At 41.6% G+C, this 17,775-nt stretch overlaps 1 protein-coding gene across 3 annotated transcripts in view; it reads right to left on the reverse strand.

Moving 5' to 3' along the window:
* Positions 1-17,775, reverse strand: part of PDE7B (phosphodiesterase 7B) — a 333,453-nt gene that overhangs the window by 131,154 nt on the left and 184,524 nt on the right. Inside the window, exon 1 of one of the 3 annotated variants that reach the window (XM_066373168.1) lies at positions 7,547-7,967. The exons of the other annotated variants lie outside the window; for them this stretch is intronic. Coding sequence (XP_066229265.1) covers positions 7,547-7,784 — 238 coding nt within the window. The 5' untranslated portion in view covers positions 7,785-7,967. Of the gene's footprint in view, positions 1-7,546; positions 7,968-17,775 lie in introns of those variants that run through there. 3 annotated transcript variants of the gene reach the window in all.

Below are 17,775 nucleotides of genomic sequence, written 5' to 3' on the forward strand. Positions count from 1 at the left end.
AATTTTCTGGCTTTTCACCTTTAAATTTCTATGGCCAAGTACATGCAACTGCTACTCAGTCTCTCTTGAAATTTGTCTTTTACACTCTTGGGATTATATTTTTCTGCCTTATGCTTGGTCTCTTGGACTCACTTTTAAGGTAATATACAGCTGGACCGTGCTTTCTTCATCACCAATGCCTTCTAATTGCACACAAGGTTAATTTTTAAGGTTTATAGTGTTCCTAAGGATAAAGACTATGGCCTCAGGCTCTTTAGAACCTGAAGCTTTGTGTGAGACAGCTGGCGAAGTAACAAAATACTCAGAACAGGGGCTTGATTTCTAGACTACAAAATAACATGTCACGTTTCTCATGCAAGAAGTAGTCTGAAGGAAGGATATCTGATAATTTTTTAATTTGAGGAAATTTAAGACAAGTGTAAAGGTGTAAAACTAATCTGCTAAGGTGATCGCTAACATTTTAGAAATTGAAATCAATTTAAAAGAGAAATTATGGAAAGACAGAGTTAAAAAAAGAAAAGAAAAAAAATGTCTAAAGTGTATGTTATCTAGGCTTGGGTACTGTTTTTTTTTTTTTTGTTTTTTTTTCTGAAGCTGGAAACGGGGAGAGACAGTCAGACAGACTCCGGCATGCACCCTATCGGGATCCACCCGGCACGCCCAGCAGGGTGCGACGCTCTGCCCACCAGGGGGCGATGCTCTGCCCCTGGGGGGGGCGCTCTGTTGCGACCAGAGCCACTCTAGCGCCTGGGGCAGAGGCCAAGGAGCCATCCCCAGCGCGCGGGCCATCTTTGCTCCAATGGAGCTTCGGCTGCGGAAGGGGAAGAGAGAGACAGAGAGGAAGGAGAGGGGGAGGGGTGGAGAAGCAGATGGGCGCGTCTCCTGTGTGCCCTGGCCGGGAATTGAACCCGGGACTTCTGCACACCAGGCCAACGCTCTACCACTGAGTCAACTGGCCAGGGCTACTTGGGTACTGTTTTAAATCACAAGTACGGTTTCTTATTTGCTTACTATTTTGATAGAGTGTACATACCCAATATGTACTATGGAGTATATTGATAATTAAAGAGTGAAAATAATCAGATAATAGAAAAGAGCACACACTTTCAGTTGCTTCTATGAATTAAAAAATAACTTGGAGTTTTTGGTCTTTTTACAATAAAGCTTCTAATGTTTTCCCTTTAGAAATTAATCAGATGCAAAAGTCAGTGCTTTGCTGTTCAGTTAAACAAGTCTTGCTTAAAAAAAAAAAGAAAGAAAAGAAAGAAACTGTTTCCAGGCAAAGAGCAAACAAAGGACCTGGAACAACATCCATTCAGCGCCATCCCCTCAAAAGCTCATTTATGGCACGGGGTAAACACACACCTTCCGCATTCTGTTTTTGAAATCACGTTGAGAAATATACACACTGTTATCTGTAAAAGAAGTGACTTTTGAAACTTCAGTTGATGTAAAATGTCTCAAGATACATGAACAGAGCAATTATTTTATAAGTATATAAAGTAGGCATAATTTCTATGCAATTTGCTCAAAAATTTTATAACTATCAGCATTGTAACTTACCTATATAAAGAGAGAACTGTCTCTTATTAGTTTTGCACATATTTTAGATATTTTTCACAGTTCTAAACTTCACTCATGTGGATTTTTTTTTCTTTTATTTGAATAGCTATAATGACTAATCCTGATCTTTTGGCAGAATATAAGTTTAAAAATGATTCCATTAAAAGGAACAACTAGGATTCATATTTCTTGAGTAACCTGTGCCTAGAAAAACATGTTCATTCATGCATTTCATGGTAACTTGCAAGCTATTTTATTATTTTTTGAACAATTATTTTTTCTTATCAAAGTGTATTGAGCAGCTGACATGTGAAAGAGTCTAGAGAGAACACAAAGAGAATAGAATGTTCTCCCCATTTTCAAAAAGCTGAAAATCTAGGAGGGGAGAAAGAAAATGTACATGAATTATACTAACAAAGCAACTGACCAGTGAAATAAATACAAAGACAGTTCTGTGAGCCCTCAGAAGAGTAAGTGTGCCTTAAGGAATAATAGAAGTTGGGGACATAGAGGAAAGTCCATTTAAGCATCAAGAACGATGAGCAGACAGCAATAGGAAGCTGTGGGATGTTCACCCTGTCTGGGTGGGCTGTAAATGCTTAGAGAGCAACAATGACAGATAAGATGGGAAAAGTAAGCTTGTTTCATACAAAGAGAGGAGAATTTTGAATGCAAGATAAAAGAATTTAGATTTTTCTCTGCAGACAATAAAGAACACGGAAGGATTCTGAAGAAGGGCAAGATGCATTCTGATTTTTCTTTTGATGTTATTGATCTGAATCACAGAGTAGAAAAAAAGGGGCCGAGAGAGTACTATAGTTGGAGGCTATCACAAGATTACAGAAAAACAACATGAAGTTTGAACAAGGGCTGTTTAACTGAATAGAAGGAAGGCACTAAGTGTGAAATAGGCTGTTGAAAAAACAGCACCAGTGTCAATAATTATGCCAGTGAACATTGCCCGAGAATAAAGTAGGACTGAGGCTCTTTTCTAGGCACTCATTTCTTGTATTATCTCACTTAAACCTTTCCGTTTATGAAAGGGCTATTGTTTATTTCCTTTTAACACAAGAGGAAACTGAGGTAGAAAGAGATGAAGTAATTTGCTCAGGTTCACACAGGTCAGTAATGGAGAGGCAGGATTTAAATCTAAACATTGCAACAACACTCGGATACTCTCAATCGGTCTTAGAACCAATTGGAATTGGAGAGCTAGAGAAAGCAACTGTGAACTGGGGTTTCTGCAGGGGTGATGTCACTAATGGACACAAAGAAGTCAGGTGAAGGGACAGTTTTGTTTTAGGTGAGATGATGTGTTATAATTTTGACTCAATTTTGCTCTTGCATTTTAAGGACAGATTAAATAGTCAACTATTATTATCCAGTTAAGCTACAGACAGAATGCAAGCTAAAATGTATAAGAAGTAGTTTTAGAACAATTTTATGAATTAATGTAAAATTATCTACTGGTAAGACTAATTGATTCTTTTTTGTTTGTTTATTTATTTTTTTATTAAATTTATTGGGGTGACACTGGTTAACAAAATTAATTCTTTGATCATAGCAACTTGTTCTGCTTTGAACAAAATCATTAATATTGATGAATATTTGAAAGTGCATTTGAACTTTTACAAGTGTTTTTGTATTTCACCATACTTCAAGCTAACATAGAGGTTTAAACTAACAAGCACTTGTTTTCATGCTGAAGTTGTAGACAGAATTCTGACTCATAAATTTATAATTGCTCCTCTTCCTTAAGCCTTTGATTCATCTCTGAATCGCTGGTATACACTAAGCATCCAATAAGTGCTCCTTGAATTATAATGATCAAAGTGTTCAGTCTTCAACATATTTAATTTACATCCTACATGATACTTGAGATATTTTATCACAGCACTTATTTTCAATGTCGATTTGAATTGTAGCTGGAATCAAAGACTTCTTTTGGAGATTTTCTCATCTGAAGTTGTTTGATTTTAAGGACTGAGTATAAAGCAAAGTTCTGATATTTGTATTCTCCTTGAAAGGTAGGACAAGTACAATGGCTATGGGGAATATAAATTTATTTTTTGAAAGAGTTGTGTGTTTTTATATTTTTCTGAAATCAAAGGCTATTGAAATGGGAACAAGCTTATAAATAAGTAAAATATAATGCAAAATTTAAACCAGGGACACCAAAGTGAAAGATCAGTTCCACAGCTGCGGAGTTTGCAGTTATTCGGTTAAATTCCAAAATCAAATTATTTATTCAACTAAGAACAAGACCTGCTAAGGGATGTCTAGTCTTACACAGATTGCCGACTAGAATCACAATTAGAATAATATTTGCACTCACAGAATATGAGAAAACACATATTTATTTACCAACCTCTTTCCCTCTCCCCACTCCCCAACTTCTGGGCACAAGCTCTCACCACCGGGCTCTGAAGCAAACTTTCTATTGATAATAAATGGGATCTTTCTCTGAAGCTTGGATCTATAACCACAGCCCATAAAATAAGGAAGAAAATGTAAGGGCGGTATATCTTTTGCATGGTAATGCTATTTTTCTGGTTTGGCTAATATATGAGTTTCCATGTTTGCCCATCTATATATAATCAATAAAGCCATATCTTGGTTTAAATTTAAACCACCCACAATGTGCCCTTATCATGTAGGTTTTGTGAACTGGATATGGGCAACTGAGATCTGAGTCTGGCTCTGGCACCATGTCGATGTGTGACCCTGGACAATTTGCTCCATCGCCCTAAACTTTTCGCTCGATCTAGTATTAACTAGATAATTAGATGATCCTTCATTGTCTTCATAAAGGAAAAATGAAGTGACATGAACAGAATTAAAGTAATTGGGTACAATTCAATGAGCTGGCCCAATGCTCCAATTTTGGGCATGCTGATTGACAACCTCCAGAGTCTCTCTCTGGGGAGAACGGGGCCCCAGCTAAAGCCCACCTCTGGGGGCATGCCCAGATGCACGCACCCTGGCTCCTAAAGATGACAGGCCTCTCTTCCTCCTGTCACTCCCATTTCCTCCTTCTGCCTTTTGCTTTGAAGAGTCACCAGCAGTCCCCAGTGAATGCCCATCTGAAGATGGTAGGACTGTCCCTGTGCCACCTGCTCTCGAGCACTTTCTCGTTCTCCGCAGGGTACACTGTTCCCTTCTGCCTTCCATCACTCACAATTCAGTGTATTTCGTCTTAAAAACCTCTCACGAATACATATTTATGCATCTCCGTCCCTTCAAATCCTCTTGCTCTCCCCTTTATTACCTAAGCAAAATCTCAGAATACTCTTCTATCTCCCTCATGAAAAACAATGTTGCAGGCGTCTTTAGGCAGTATAAGCATCCATAACCATGCCCTTCATGAAGGAAAAGGAAAGCTGAAAAAAAATTAAGGTTAAATCCAACTTATTATGAAAGAGTGACACATGTCTCTCAAATCCTTTAGACTGTGAGTCTATTCAGAATTTCTGCAGTATTGTGGTTTTTAAAAATGCAAACTTATTTATCCAGCAGTCCAACATGTACATAGAATGTCACAGGATTTAATTTTCCTGTGTTTGGTTACTAACATGGCAAAAAATATTGTGTGCTACAATGTAATATGTAATGTTCCCACAGATAAAGATGGCAGAGGAGGGAATAAACGACTGCAGGGAAGGCGAGGGCAGGAGTGGAGATCAGGAAAGTCGCCACCAAGAGAAGGACGCTTGAACTGGACTTTGTAGTTTGAACAGAACATTCTCAGCTGGCTGAGTCAAAGAGAGACATCCCGAGTACAAGGCAAGGCTCACAGGCAGGGCGCCGCTTGGTGCGTTTGGGGAAGAGCAAGTCGGTTAATATTGTTGAAGAAAAAATTGTTTGAGAGTTCAGAGGCAAGGGTCAGATATGAGAGAAAGAGAGAGAGAGAGAGAGAGAGAGAGAGAGATTACCATCTGGTTTGGTGTTTTGTTGAGGTGCTTCCTACCATAAACCCCTGTACAAGAACAAAAAACGGCTTAAACCATCACTTTCTAAAAATGGAAAAATACCAAATTTTTGGAACTATTTTACAAGTGTCCCCATGTTCCTCACTGGCTGGCTGTTCTGTCGAAAATGGCTCAGTTGCAGAGCATCTGATGGGAGGACAAAATGCAGCCTCAGGAGCGAGATGAAAGAGGACAGAGGAGACGATCTGGGAAGCGAAGCAGCTCGTCTTCTGCAGCTGCATCCCAGGGCCCCATGCTGCTAGTACCAGCGCTGTGGCTCTGTGCTCCTGACAGAAGGTCTGAGCCTCGAGATGGGGGGGCACGGGAGGATGAGGAGGAGGCCAGCACGCATCCTTTGGGGAGGTGTTGAAATGCAGCCTGTCTGGAAACCAAAGTGACCTCTGAGACCAGTTAAAGTGAGGCAGTGGTCCAGGGCATATTAAAACGCAACTCGCTCAATTTCATAACATCCAGAAAAAAATGTACCTTTTAAGTGATAAAAAGTTACAAGAGGTCTGTTTTCCCTCTGTAGTATTGCTTTTGCAGAAATTAGACACCCACTGACATATAACATAAATAATACTATGTACCCATCTTCACAGACATATTAATATCGGCTGCATTAGGTAGTTTTATCTAAGGTGTAATTTGAAATATGCATCTTTATCATTTAAGATACTAAAACAAACCAAAAGTGGTAATAGTTGAAGTGTCATAGTTAACTTTTCTGCCCAGGTGGGTTTTTCCATTTTTCTTGTACTGTTCACATGAAATTTGAGATTCCTTTAGCATGACCTCATTTCTTCTGACCAAAACCCATTTCTCTGGGCTCCCATCTCCTAATTGCCCCAGTCAGATTGGTTTCCTTCTCTTTCTTAAGCACTCATTGTTTACTAAAGACAAACACCGTTGTCTTCCTTTGAAATCTTTTCATTTCTCCAGAGCATTATATTTTTAGTAATATTCTTTTTAGATGATTAGGCAACTTACAAAAATTTCTGCGTAAATGATTAAAAAACAAAATTAGTTGAGTTTTCATTTCCTTGTCTCTTTCCACGAGACAGAGAGGGAATTTTTGGTATCTCTTTTCCATCTAGTCCCCCATCCCTTGCCCCCCAATGGTATGTCATGGCTACCCAGGGCTTCAAACGCATAAACACATGCTTGTACTCGTTCTTCCAAAGTCAACCACCACTTTCCAGATATTCACCAACACATTCACTAAGGAAGACAGCACCCCGCGCACATTGGCATTGTCAGAGCCCCTTGAGGTCCTTCACAGGGTCCCTCTGGGGATGCGGTGCTCACTGTTAGAAACATAGCAACGTTCTCACGACTGTCCCAAACACAGCACATTCTCATAACATGACAAATACCCAATGAATCATTTCCACATTTGTGAGTGACTTCATTTTTCCTGACACCAATAAGGAACTTTGTATTACTGCCATTTGTCAAAAGGGGGAAACTGAGGCAAAGAAGTTTACCAACTTTCCCATCACATGAAAAGCTTTCGGGCCCACCTCAGTCCTGAGATCATGCATACATGTTGCAGTTTCATAGTTAAATAGTGGGGGAAAAATGTTTTACTTTATGTAAAGCATTGTGAAAAGCAAGCCAAGAAGAAAAGTCTCCTGGGAGATAACTCTGACTTGTCAACAAGATTGCAGAGGCAGCAATGGACATCAGCGAGCACCCAACCCTACCCCCTCCTTTTGGGGACTGAAGCTCAGGAAATTTCCCTTGTTTAAGCCACGGGGCAAGCACGTGCAAGTGGCGAGCTGAGCCCAGGACCCAGGTTTCTTGAGTTTCAGGCTGTTAATGCTCCTCTTGCCACATCACTATTAATTTTAAGATGCATTTCTATATTAGAGCAAATACTCATTAGTTACAGCCCTCAGACCCTCTGCTGCACAGTCTGTCTTCCTACCTTTTCCCATTTTTATGACTTGGGCTCTCCAAGGGAGGGACTGAAAGTCATCAGACTACCCTTTCACACCTCACAGTCGGTTTACCTGGAAAGCTGTGGAGAGCATCTTCATTCTCCAGAATGCCCCTCTGTTTGGTCGCCTGCAGCTCACTTTTGGATTTCCAAACCAGCTTGACCATCTTGATCATCTCTGGCAAGTCCCAGGGCAGCGGCCCCTGCTGGCACCCGGGTCGGCTGCCCAGGGCGGAGGGCAGCACACCTTCTGGGGCTGTCCACCTTCTGCCTAGCTCTGCCGAGTGGAAATAGCGCTCTAGCACAGGCATTCTGCCCTGTTCCCCAGAAGAGGAGGTAGGGCTGTTGCCGCGGCGGCGGCTGCTACCAGAGGGGAAACTCTCCCCAGGCACGGGAAGGAGAAGCCCCGTGAAATCCTCTCCAGCTTTGGAAAGGCAAGCCTCCTCCAGCCTGGCACAGCCTCCCTGTCCCTCCACAAACACTGACGACGGCAGCGATTCACTTCCCAAGCTTTCTCACTGGTGAGAACTGCCCCTGGACTCCTTCCTTAGAGAGAGAAAGCATTTCTTTCCTTCTCTCCCAGGCACTGACTTCACAGCCCTTAATTAATCCCAGGCTACAGTTGGAACGACAGCAGGGGAAAAAGCCATCGAGGTTTTCGCATTTGCTTTTCTTCTTCTCCTGATGTATTTCTTCCCAATTCTCCTTTGGTGCTTGTCAAAGTGTGTTGAGTGGCTTGTTTAGCCATTAAGGACTTCAGGCAAAGAAGTGGGTTAGCCTTTGCCAGCTTCTCAGGGGGTCCCCCAGAGGCCAGTTTGGTGGAGGTGTCAGGTAAGGAGTCACCCCTGCAGTGCAGGAAGCATCAAAGCGTCCCTGGCTGCAGCCCCGCCAGCTTCAAGGAGCTCTGGGAAGACAGGGCAAGCTGAGCGCCCGCAGAGCCAATTCGCAGCTGCTTCCCCCTGGCAGGTCCGGCCAGCGGCCCCCTGGCCGGTCCACCGCCGTCTGCCCTGGGACAGGATTTTACAGAAGGCTCTTGGATTGATCCTCAGCACCACGGTTCACACACACATCCTCCCCCTCCGCCTCTCCCCTCCCCCTTTGCTGTCATTTGGTTCTCAGCAAACCTAACTGGGTTTTGGCCTATTAGACAAAATCCGTTTGTAACCTCAGCTGCCCTCAGTCGGAAGGGAAATAACATTGAAGCACATTCCAAAGCTAACTCCAAAAGAAGTGAGTTAGGGAAGCCTCGAGGTCCTCACGCAAACGTGCAGTGGGGTGGCACAGTCGGGACGCATAGTCTGGGATTGTTAAAAACCCATTCCATAGGAAAGTGCTAATCATCTGAAAGGAGGTTTGTAGAGGGCATAAAAGGCAGTGAAAAGGAGGGAAAGAAGGAAGGAAAGTGTCGAAGATTCACTTTCCAGGGACAGAGCGCGGTGGACTTAATATTTGGGCCACTCACTGCTGTGCCCCCACTGAGAGTGGTTCAGTTGAGGACAATCACTGGGTCACGTGTCTTGGGTCCCACCACTCAGAGACCGAGGCGCTAACCTCGGAATCCGAATCCATACAACAAACGGGACGCCCCCTGGAGCTCGCGTGAAAAGCCCTGGACATAAACGAAAGCGGGGTGGTATTGTGTTTGGCACTTTTGCAGCAAATTGGGTTTGTGGGAACAATTTGAAATTGAACATTCACGTAGATAGCTCCTGTTTTCTTGGAGGCCATTGCAACAATCCTGTCTTTCTCTGCATCACAAAGTGCTTTATTTTGCTTGGCATTTCATTTTGCTGATGTCCAATCTGTCGCCCCTGCTCTATATTTCTGTCGGGCTGGTTTATCACAGAATCATTTCATGTTTCTTGAGTGGGGGAAGACCACTGTAGGGTGTTTTTATTTTCATTGCCCTCATCTCATTTTTTAAAAGTTGAAACCAGCAAAGGCTACTGTAATCCTGTTGTTATTATTATTATTCCTCTAACTCCATGGTTAAAAAGTTTAGTTTTCCACACAGAATTAAGTGGCTTTCCTTTTCTTCTCTGAATGGAAAAGTACACCGGCAAATCTACTCTTTTTTAACAGATGAAGGGTCAAGATCCTTTGGGGGTAAAAAAAAACAATAATAAAGGACATTGATGACACTACTGCTTATGAATTTATTTATTAAAATATTAATCAGAAAACTCTTCCTATGACAACGAGATATTCATACTATGTAATTAGGAAATAATCAGTGATCCACTTTTGAGAAAGATTTGCCTTTTTAAATCTCCCTCTTTGTTAAGAGATGAAAGGATTTAAGCATCTGCTTGACACTTCTATCACTTGACAACCCTTCCAGTTCTTATCTTACTTTTCCATCAGAGTGAAGACATTAAACCTCTCTAGAATCGAGACAGTGTTAATAGGCACAAGTAGGCTGTTGTACTCTATTAGCATATTTCCTGAATAATGTCTTAAACTTATTCCTTAGTCACAAACTTCCTTGACATAACAACTGAAGAGTGCCCTAAGTGTTTGACTATTTTTATTTTTGCTGTTTTTTTTTTTTTGCAATACTACTTAGCATCAGGATATCCTGACCCTCGGAACAAAGGGGGTTAAGAACAAAGAAAACAAATATATGATATAATATGTCATATACACTAACATATTAAGCATATAGCTCTTCATTTATTAAAGAATGACATTAAGAAACACCGAAGAATATAAGTTTCCACTGGATTCTTTATATTGTTTTATGTATTTCCTCATAAAAATATCTTAGAAAAGTTACAAAATGTTAGGATCATTGAACATGAGTACTTCCTAGTGGAGATTAGTTAGGGCCAAGCAAACACCATCTCAAATTTTCATTCCCAAAGAGGAAGTTACTTCATATGCAGGTTTGAAAATTAAAAATGTTGACCAATTATAAAAGAATTTCTCCCCAATATGGGATTCTCTTCATCGCCGGTAGAAATGCAAAAATACAACAAGAAAGGTCATTCTCATGGTATTTTTGGCTCACATAGAAACAGGAAGTACAGGAAATCTTGCGAGAAAGCTTGGCTCAGGAGATTTTTGGCTCAACTGCAGGCTCAGGAGACTGGGACAAACTGACAAGATGTTAGCATTTGTTGGACTAAAATCACTACACTGCACAAATTCTCTTAAAGGTGATCTTGTTATATTTCATAGCTAGTATCTCACAGGCTGTGACTTTCAGAGAGTTACTGCAGAAGATCATGCCTGTAAACCTATGATTTTTAACTTTACACTGAGTGCATCATTCACCTTGAGACAGTGTCTCTCTGTAGTCAGATGTCTGAATCATCGGGGATGGGGAAAAAAGGCTGGAGGGGAGGTTCTGTACACAGAGGGGTCCTGGAGCAAACAGGACACAGCCGTGTGGCATGTAAAAGTTCTTACATATCCACAAATCTTAATATCCACAATTAACGTGCTACAGATAAGAAATGTTAAGGTAGACTTTCAAAATAACCTCATTTTTCTTTGGGCATTGTGAGTCAATATAACATCTCATTAAGAGGAAATACATTAGTTCTTGTGTAAAAGAAACCTAATGAGAACTAACAAAGTCAAGACAGCGTGTTACAATGGACACCTAATTCTATCAAATACTTTGCTGTGTTTGCAGCTTTAAAGGAAAGAATTGATAAGCACAGTACTAAAGTATACGGCCAAGGAAAAAATAATCAAAGATATACAGAAGTTATTCGAATGATGTCATTTAGTTCCTTGTAATATTGATGAGATTTTCTAAGAACCTAATTCACTCTTGTTTATACCAATTAGCCAATGGTAAAATTGATTTTGTTATATGAGATTTTTTTTCGTTTTTTTTTGTTTTTGTTATATGAGATTTTTGCTTAAAGTTGCAGAATCTACTGACATTGCATGAGAATTTATTGTAATTGATTTTAACCTGGATTATTTTGGAGAATTTTTGTATTCTAGGGGCTATGTCTAAGTCATGCAGGCTTATTGGTGTTGTGGTCTCTAAGCAAATAAGCCTTTGTCATATATAATTAAAAAAAACACAAAATAACAAAATATTTGCAATATTAAATGTTTTAATCATTCTAGAGAATGATTTAAAACTATAATCATTTAAAATTTAATCATTTAGGGCCCTGGCCGGTTAGCTCAGTGGCAGAGCATTGGCCTGGCGTGCAAGAGTCCTGGGTTCGATTCCCGGCCAGGACACACAGGAGAAGCGCCCATCTCCTTCTCCACCCCTCCCCCTCTCCTTCCTCTCTGTGTCTCTCTCATCCCCTCCCGCAGCCAAGGGTCCATTGGAGCAAAAGTTTGCCCAGGCGCTGAGGGTGGCTCTGTGGCCTCTGCTTCAGGCGCTAGAATGGCTCTGATTGTGGCAGAGCGATGCCCCGGATGGGCAGAGCATCGCCCCCTGGTGGGCGTGCCGGGTGGATCCCGGTTGGGCGCAGGCGGGAGTCTGTCTGACTGCCTCCCCGTTTCCAACTTCAAAAAAAATGCAAAAAAAAAAAAAAAAAAATTTAATCATTTAAAAATAGAAACATATGCTCATTTCAATTTCATATTATTTTAAGTCTATCAGTAGATTCTCACAAAACTTCATTTTAATGAAAGTCTTATCACAAACATTTATAAGGATTTTTAACTTCCACCCCTTATTTATCTTTAAATTTTTTTATTTATTGATTTTAGAAAGAGAGAGCAAGGGAGAAAGAGAAAGAGAGAAAGAAATATCTATTTGTTGTTCTATTTATCCATGCATTTATTGATTGTTAAGTTTTTGCATGTGCATTGTTCAGGAATCAAACCTGCAGTCTTGGCGTATCAAGATGACAGAATAACCAACTCAGCTGCCCAGCCAGAGCCCTCTCTCTATCTTTAAAGAAAAATTTCAAACTATTGAAAGAGTTAGTTCATTTTGTCCTGACCTTTCCTGTCCATCACTTCAAATATGGATATGTAAACACACACACACACACACACACACAAACTTATGACCACTCAGGTTTCACAAATGCAACACAAATAAAATTCAAAATGAGCAAGAAAGGAAAAACAGGTCTTTCAACATTGTTTGATGTAGTCTGTGTAGAAAAAGTTCAAACAGTTTACAGTGTCCTTCAGGAGAAATAGAATGTAATAACTTTGGCCTTAACTAATCTCAAGGAACCACGCCAGCAAGTAGGGAAAAGGCCTCGGTCCTCAGAGCGACCGTACAAGGCAGTGCGTACTTCCGCCGTCATGTGGAAAGGGAGGAGCTTGGCTGGGCACGATGGGGGAAGATGAGGTGGGGGAAGTAGAAGGGGTTGAGCTGACAGATTCATAGTTTGATTTTACAACAGGTGTCTAAACTATAACCAATCATTCTCATAGTCACTCTGCAAACATATATTAACAGCGAGAGCAGCAGGAGAAGGGAGAAGCCCTTGTGCCAGCCCTTGGGTGCTTCAGGCACTGGACTTTTCTGCCCCCCCCCCCCCCCCCCCCCCCTAGATTCTGGTTTTCATTGTGAGTCACCACCACTTTTTTTTTTTTTTTTCTGAAGCTGGAAACGGGGAGAGACAGTCAGACAGACTCCCGCATGTGCCCGACCGGGATCCACCCGGCACGCCCACCAGGGGCGATGCTCTGCCCACCAGGGGGTGATGCTCTGCCCCTCCGGGGCGTTGCTCTGCCGCCACCAGAGCCACTCTAGCGCCTGGGGCAGAGGCCAAGGAGCCATCCCCAGCGCCCGGGGCCATCTTTGCTCCAATGGAGCCTTGGCTGAGGGAGGGGAAGAGAGAGACAGAGAGGAAGGGGGGGGGGGGTGGAGAAGCAAATGGGCGCTTCTCCTATGTGCCCTGGCTGGGAATCGAACCCGGGTCCCCCGCACGCCAGGCCGACGCTCTACCGCTGAGCCAACCGGCCAGGGCACCACCTCTTGTTTTACATTTTCTTTTGTACATCTGAAGAGTAGGGTTTTAGTTGACACGAGACCTCTATCCTGGCTCTCACATATCTTAACTATGGTAATGCTACGTTCATTGTCTCTCTGACAGTTAACCCACAGCAAACAAGTCCGATAATACAGGAGTTGAGAACAAAATGGCTGGAAGACTGGATTTTCCCCCTTTGTTCTTTCTCCCTGATGATGAAAACCCATACATAAAAAAGACATTGTTGCATGGTAAAACAAAACAAAACGAAAAAAAACAAAATTAACCAACCAAACAACCTGCCCCTCCCCCAACCCTTGCTCGTGCCCTCCCTTACTGAAATCCTGATGGGTTTCTGTGTGATGATGGCACTCTCTGGCTAAAGCTTTGCTAAGATTTCAGAACTTATTTCTGATTGTGAAAGATTGTAAATGGTGGCAGAGTCCACTCTTCATAATTTCATATTTGGCTGTGTCAACCTCTGGAAAAAATAGATGCAACAATAAAAACTCTGAAGTAGCCCTCTAAAACGACCTATCTTAAGGTTATGAAAACTATAAATTCAACATTGAGCTTCGCCTCAAACTAAGTGACTGATCTATAAGTGGCTATGATGGCAATAACCATCCTATCCATCACCCTGGGATTTAGTAAGAATAAAATAAATTAAAATGTAAGTTATTTATAAAATGGTAATGTGCTTTAAAAAATTTTTAAGTGATTATTTATTAAGCTATAAAAAATCATAATTGGCCCTGGGTGGTGTCTCAGTGGATAGAATGTGGGCCTGGCATATGGACATCCCAGGTTTGATTCCTGGTCAGGGCACACAGGAGAAGTGACCATCTGCTTCTCCTCCACTCCCTCTCCCCCTTCTCTCCATCTTCCCATCCTGCAGCCAGTGGTTCAATTGGTCCAAGCATAGCTTCAGGTGCTGAAGATAGCTCCATTGGAGCATGACAGCCTCAGGTGCTTAAAATAGCTCAGTACTGGAGCATCAGCTCTAGATGGGATTGCCAGTGGATCCCAGTCAGGGCACATGAGGAAATCTAACTCACTATCTCCCCTCCTCTCACCTAAAAATAAAATAAAATGGAAATCATAATTGACAACCTATCTAAACTCAAATTTTGGCAATACTTTCCTAGGACCCATTAGAAAACTGAAAAGTCAAACACCTCTACTCTTGAAATAGATCCCACTTTGGAAATTTGTGGTCCCCAAGAGGATGCAGGAGTAGAAGAAATCAGTAATGGGGTATTGGAGAGTGAGAGTATTGGAGAGTGGCCCAGTGGGAAAGACAGTGAGTGATTTGATGGTGCAAAAGTGGGGTATGTAAGGTAGAAAAGAATAACTGAAGTGGAAATGAACATACAGTAGATAAAGGACAAAGTATGTGATAAAGAAGGGGCTCAAGAGGATGAATATTTAGTGCCACTGTGTCTTGGAAGTGTGGAAGCAGCCCATGAGTTGTGTCTAGGCTATAAGGCTGCCTAATCTTTACCATGGAGGATTTAGTGCTTTGGTTAATACTGAATAGGTTCTCTTGATTGGGAATTTCAGCTTCAGTCCACAGTGACTAATGGGTTATGTTTGATGTTCATGAGCTGTACAGCTTTGTGTCAGATGCTGTGGTAGAGAACACGTGTCGGTCTTTAGGCTTCCCACTGGGCTCATTTCCCTAGACAAACTTGTGTCCTCAAATTTTTTACTTGGAGAGGCATCTATAGTCCTCGGACAGTCTTATAATTTCGAGTGCTGCTAGGTGATTTCCATTTAACTGATGTGATTTTCAAAGAAGGGCAGTGTGTAAAACCAATTATAATGTTTACAAAGTGGCTTCAACCAAGTCTGAAATATGTTTCTCCTTCTCATTTTTGCAAGTGGCATGGATGAATTTTGGAAGCTTGCAAGAATTAGTCTGGCCCGAGAAATCCTCAAGGAGGCTGGAGAGATTATCCAGACATCTTCAAGAAGTGCTGGGAAATGTCTGAGTAAAGTTTTTTTCTCTCTTAATATAATCAAAATAAATTGACAATTAATACGATCTAGAAAGATTATCAATAGAAACAACATAAAAGAACATTGAGAAGATGGTAAGGAATGCAACCTGCTAACAGGACCTACTTTTCCCCTGGGCATTCACTCCGTTGATGTTTATGGAGTTCAAAGTCAATTTGGAAGAAGGAAATTTCAACTGCTACATGTGTAAGGACTATATCCTGCCGCCTCTTCAAAATATTTTTTATTTGCCCTTCTGTCTTTCACCTATTACCTCCTGATGATTAGAAGTCACACTGAAATATTTATGCCTGAAGGTGTCTTCTGGGTGCTATTCCAGAGCAATGTTTCTCAAATGTTAGTGTGAACATAAGTCACTTGCAGATTCTACTACAATGCAGAGTCTGACTGGGCAGGTCTGGGTAGGGCCCTGAGACTCTGTATTTCTATCAAGCTCCCTGGGGATGATAAGGCTGTTGGTGGTAGACCATGCTCCAAGTAGCAAAGCTAGGGGACTACCATGTGGCAGATGTTTTCTGCCTCTTCCTTGTCAGTTATTTATGAAGGAAAATGCAGCAAAAGTCCTAATCTTTATAGATGCCCATATTAGGATGCTAGAAAACAATCAATACTGGCTCAGGTCAAATACTCCCAACTGGGAAGGATCAACCAGGACCACAACATAAGAGCAAGAGCTGTGTCCAGGGGCATTTATGATGATATTTAACCACCATTGGCTTTTACATTTAATTTCATTCATTTTTTTTCTCCTTTATGAATTAACTTTAAGATAAGGTTGAATATCAAATATAAGCCACTGTGATGAATAATATATATGCTGAAGTCTTAACTTACAAACTAAATGGCTATTTTTGAAAGTCTTTTCTCACCACGTTAAACAAAATTTACCTAAGCCAATTCCCCCCCTCCCATTTCTCCTTCTTTCCAGCATTTAGTTGAATACAGGCAAAGCTCTGAGCCTTGATCTTCATCATCAGCGGCACTCTCGTTGGGTTTATTAAAGTTCTATGTAAAGCACTGTTTGGCTGATGCCTGGAAATCTTTCCCACTGCACTATTCCAGGCATTAATGAATGGTGAACAGATGATTCCACAAAGCGAAGATGGAAAAAGAGAACGTTGGCACCCACAACGCTAGAGCCAGCAGCCAATAGCACTATTGCTGACTCAGAGGAATGGATTACAATGCCACCGCCTCTGTGAAACCCAAAAGAAAACACCAAAGATAAATAAAATAAACGCTGCAACAGGCTGCATTCCTGATCAGGTACTGCCTGGGGTTCAGGCAGCTCCAGACACAGTTTGTGGGAAAGTGACGCCGGAAGCGAGAGGCATGGGAAATCGACTGGAAGACGAGGGTAATCAAGAGCAGGAGGCTAGAACACCACCACGTTTATATGATTAAAAATTTGTACAGGGAACTCAACAGGAACGCCTAGGAAAAAAATGGAAGCATCTGCTGGTAATTGGAAACAGTTTGCTGGGTTTAAAGATTTTGTTGTTGTTGTCTTTCCTGATTCTTTCCAAGGCTAAGTGCTTTGCTACGGTTACAGACACCTGTATTTCCTGTCATCCACCAGAATAACTGAAAAAACAGAGATGGGAAATCTAGAAGCTATCTGCTTTAAAACTGGTATTGATCATGGCTATTCAGAGCCTGTTAACTTTAGAGCCTGTTTTCTTCTGCCATGGCGGGAGAACCGAGGAAGAAAAGCAAAGGCGAGGCCATTTAATAGTGTATAAATAATATACAACCCTGTATAGCAGGGGTCCCCAAACTTTTTACACAGGGGGCCAGTTCACTGTCCCTCAGACCGTTGGAGGGCCAGACTATAAAAAAAACTATGAACAAATCCCTATGCACACTGCACATATCTTATTTTAAAGTAAAAAAACAAAACGGGAACAAATACAATATTTAAAATAAAGAACAAGTAAATTTAAATCAACAAACTGACCAGTATTTCAGTGGGAACTATGGGCCTGCTTTTGGCTAATGGGATGGTCAATGTGCTCCTCTCACTGACCACCAATGAAAGAAGTGCCCCTTCCGGAAGTGCAGCGGGGGCCAGATAAATGGCCTCAGGGGGCCGCATGTGGCCCGCGGGTCATAGTTTGGGGACCCCTGCTGTATAGTATGGCACAGGGATCCCCACTGGAGGCTTCCCCCCATCTTTTTGATATGCATTGTTGCTGGAGGAATACAGGCACCATCACGAAGGAAAGGAAGTCTAGCACACTAGAATATTTGACAGCATCGACACACGCATAAGATCTTCATCAGAAAAGATTTTGAAAGAGTTTCCTTTCGGTAATTTTTGTTTCCATCCCACATTCAAAATCGAACTACAGTTTGCTTTTTTACATGA

The sequence above is a fragment of the Saccopteryx leptura genome, chromosome 3 (genome assembly GCF_036850995.1).
Source record: "Saccopteryx leptura isolate mSacLep1 chromosome 3, mSacLep1_pri_phased_curated, whole genome shotgun sequence".
Classification (NCBI taxonomy): Eukaryota; Metazoa; Chordata; class Mammalia; order Chiroptera; family Emballonuridae; genus Saccopteryx; species Saccopteryx leptura.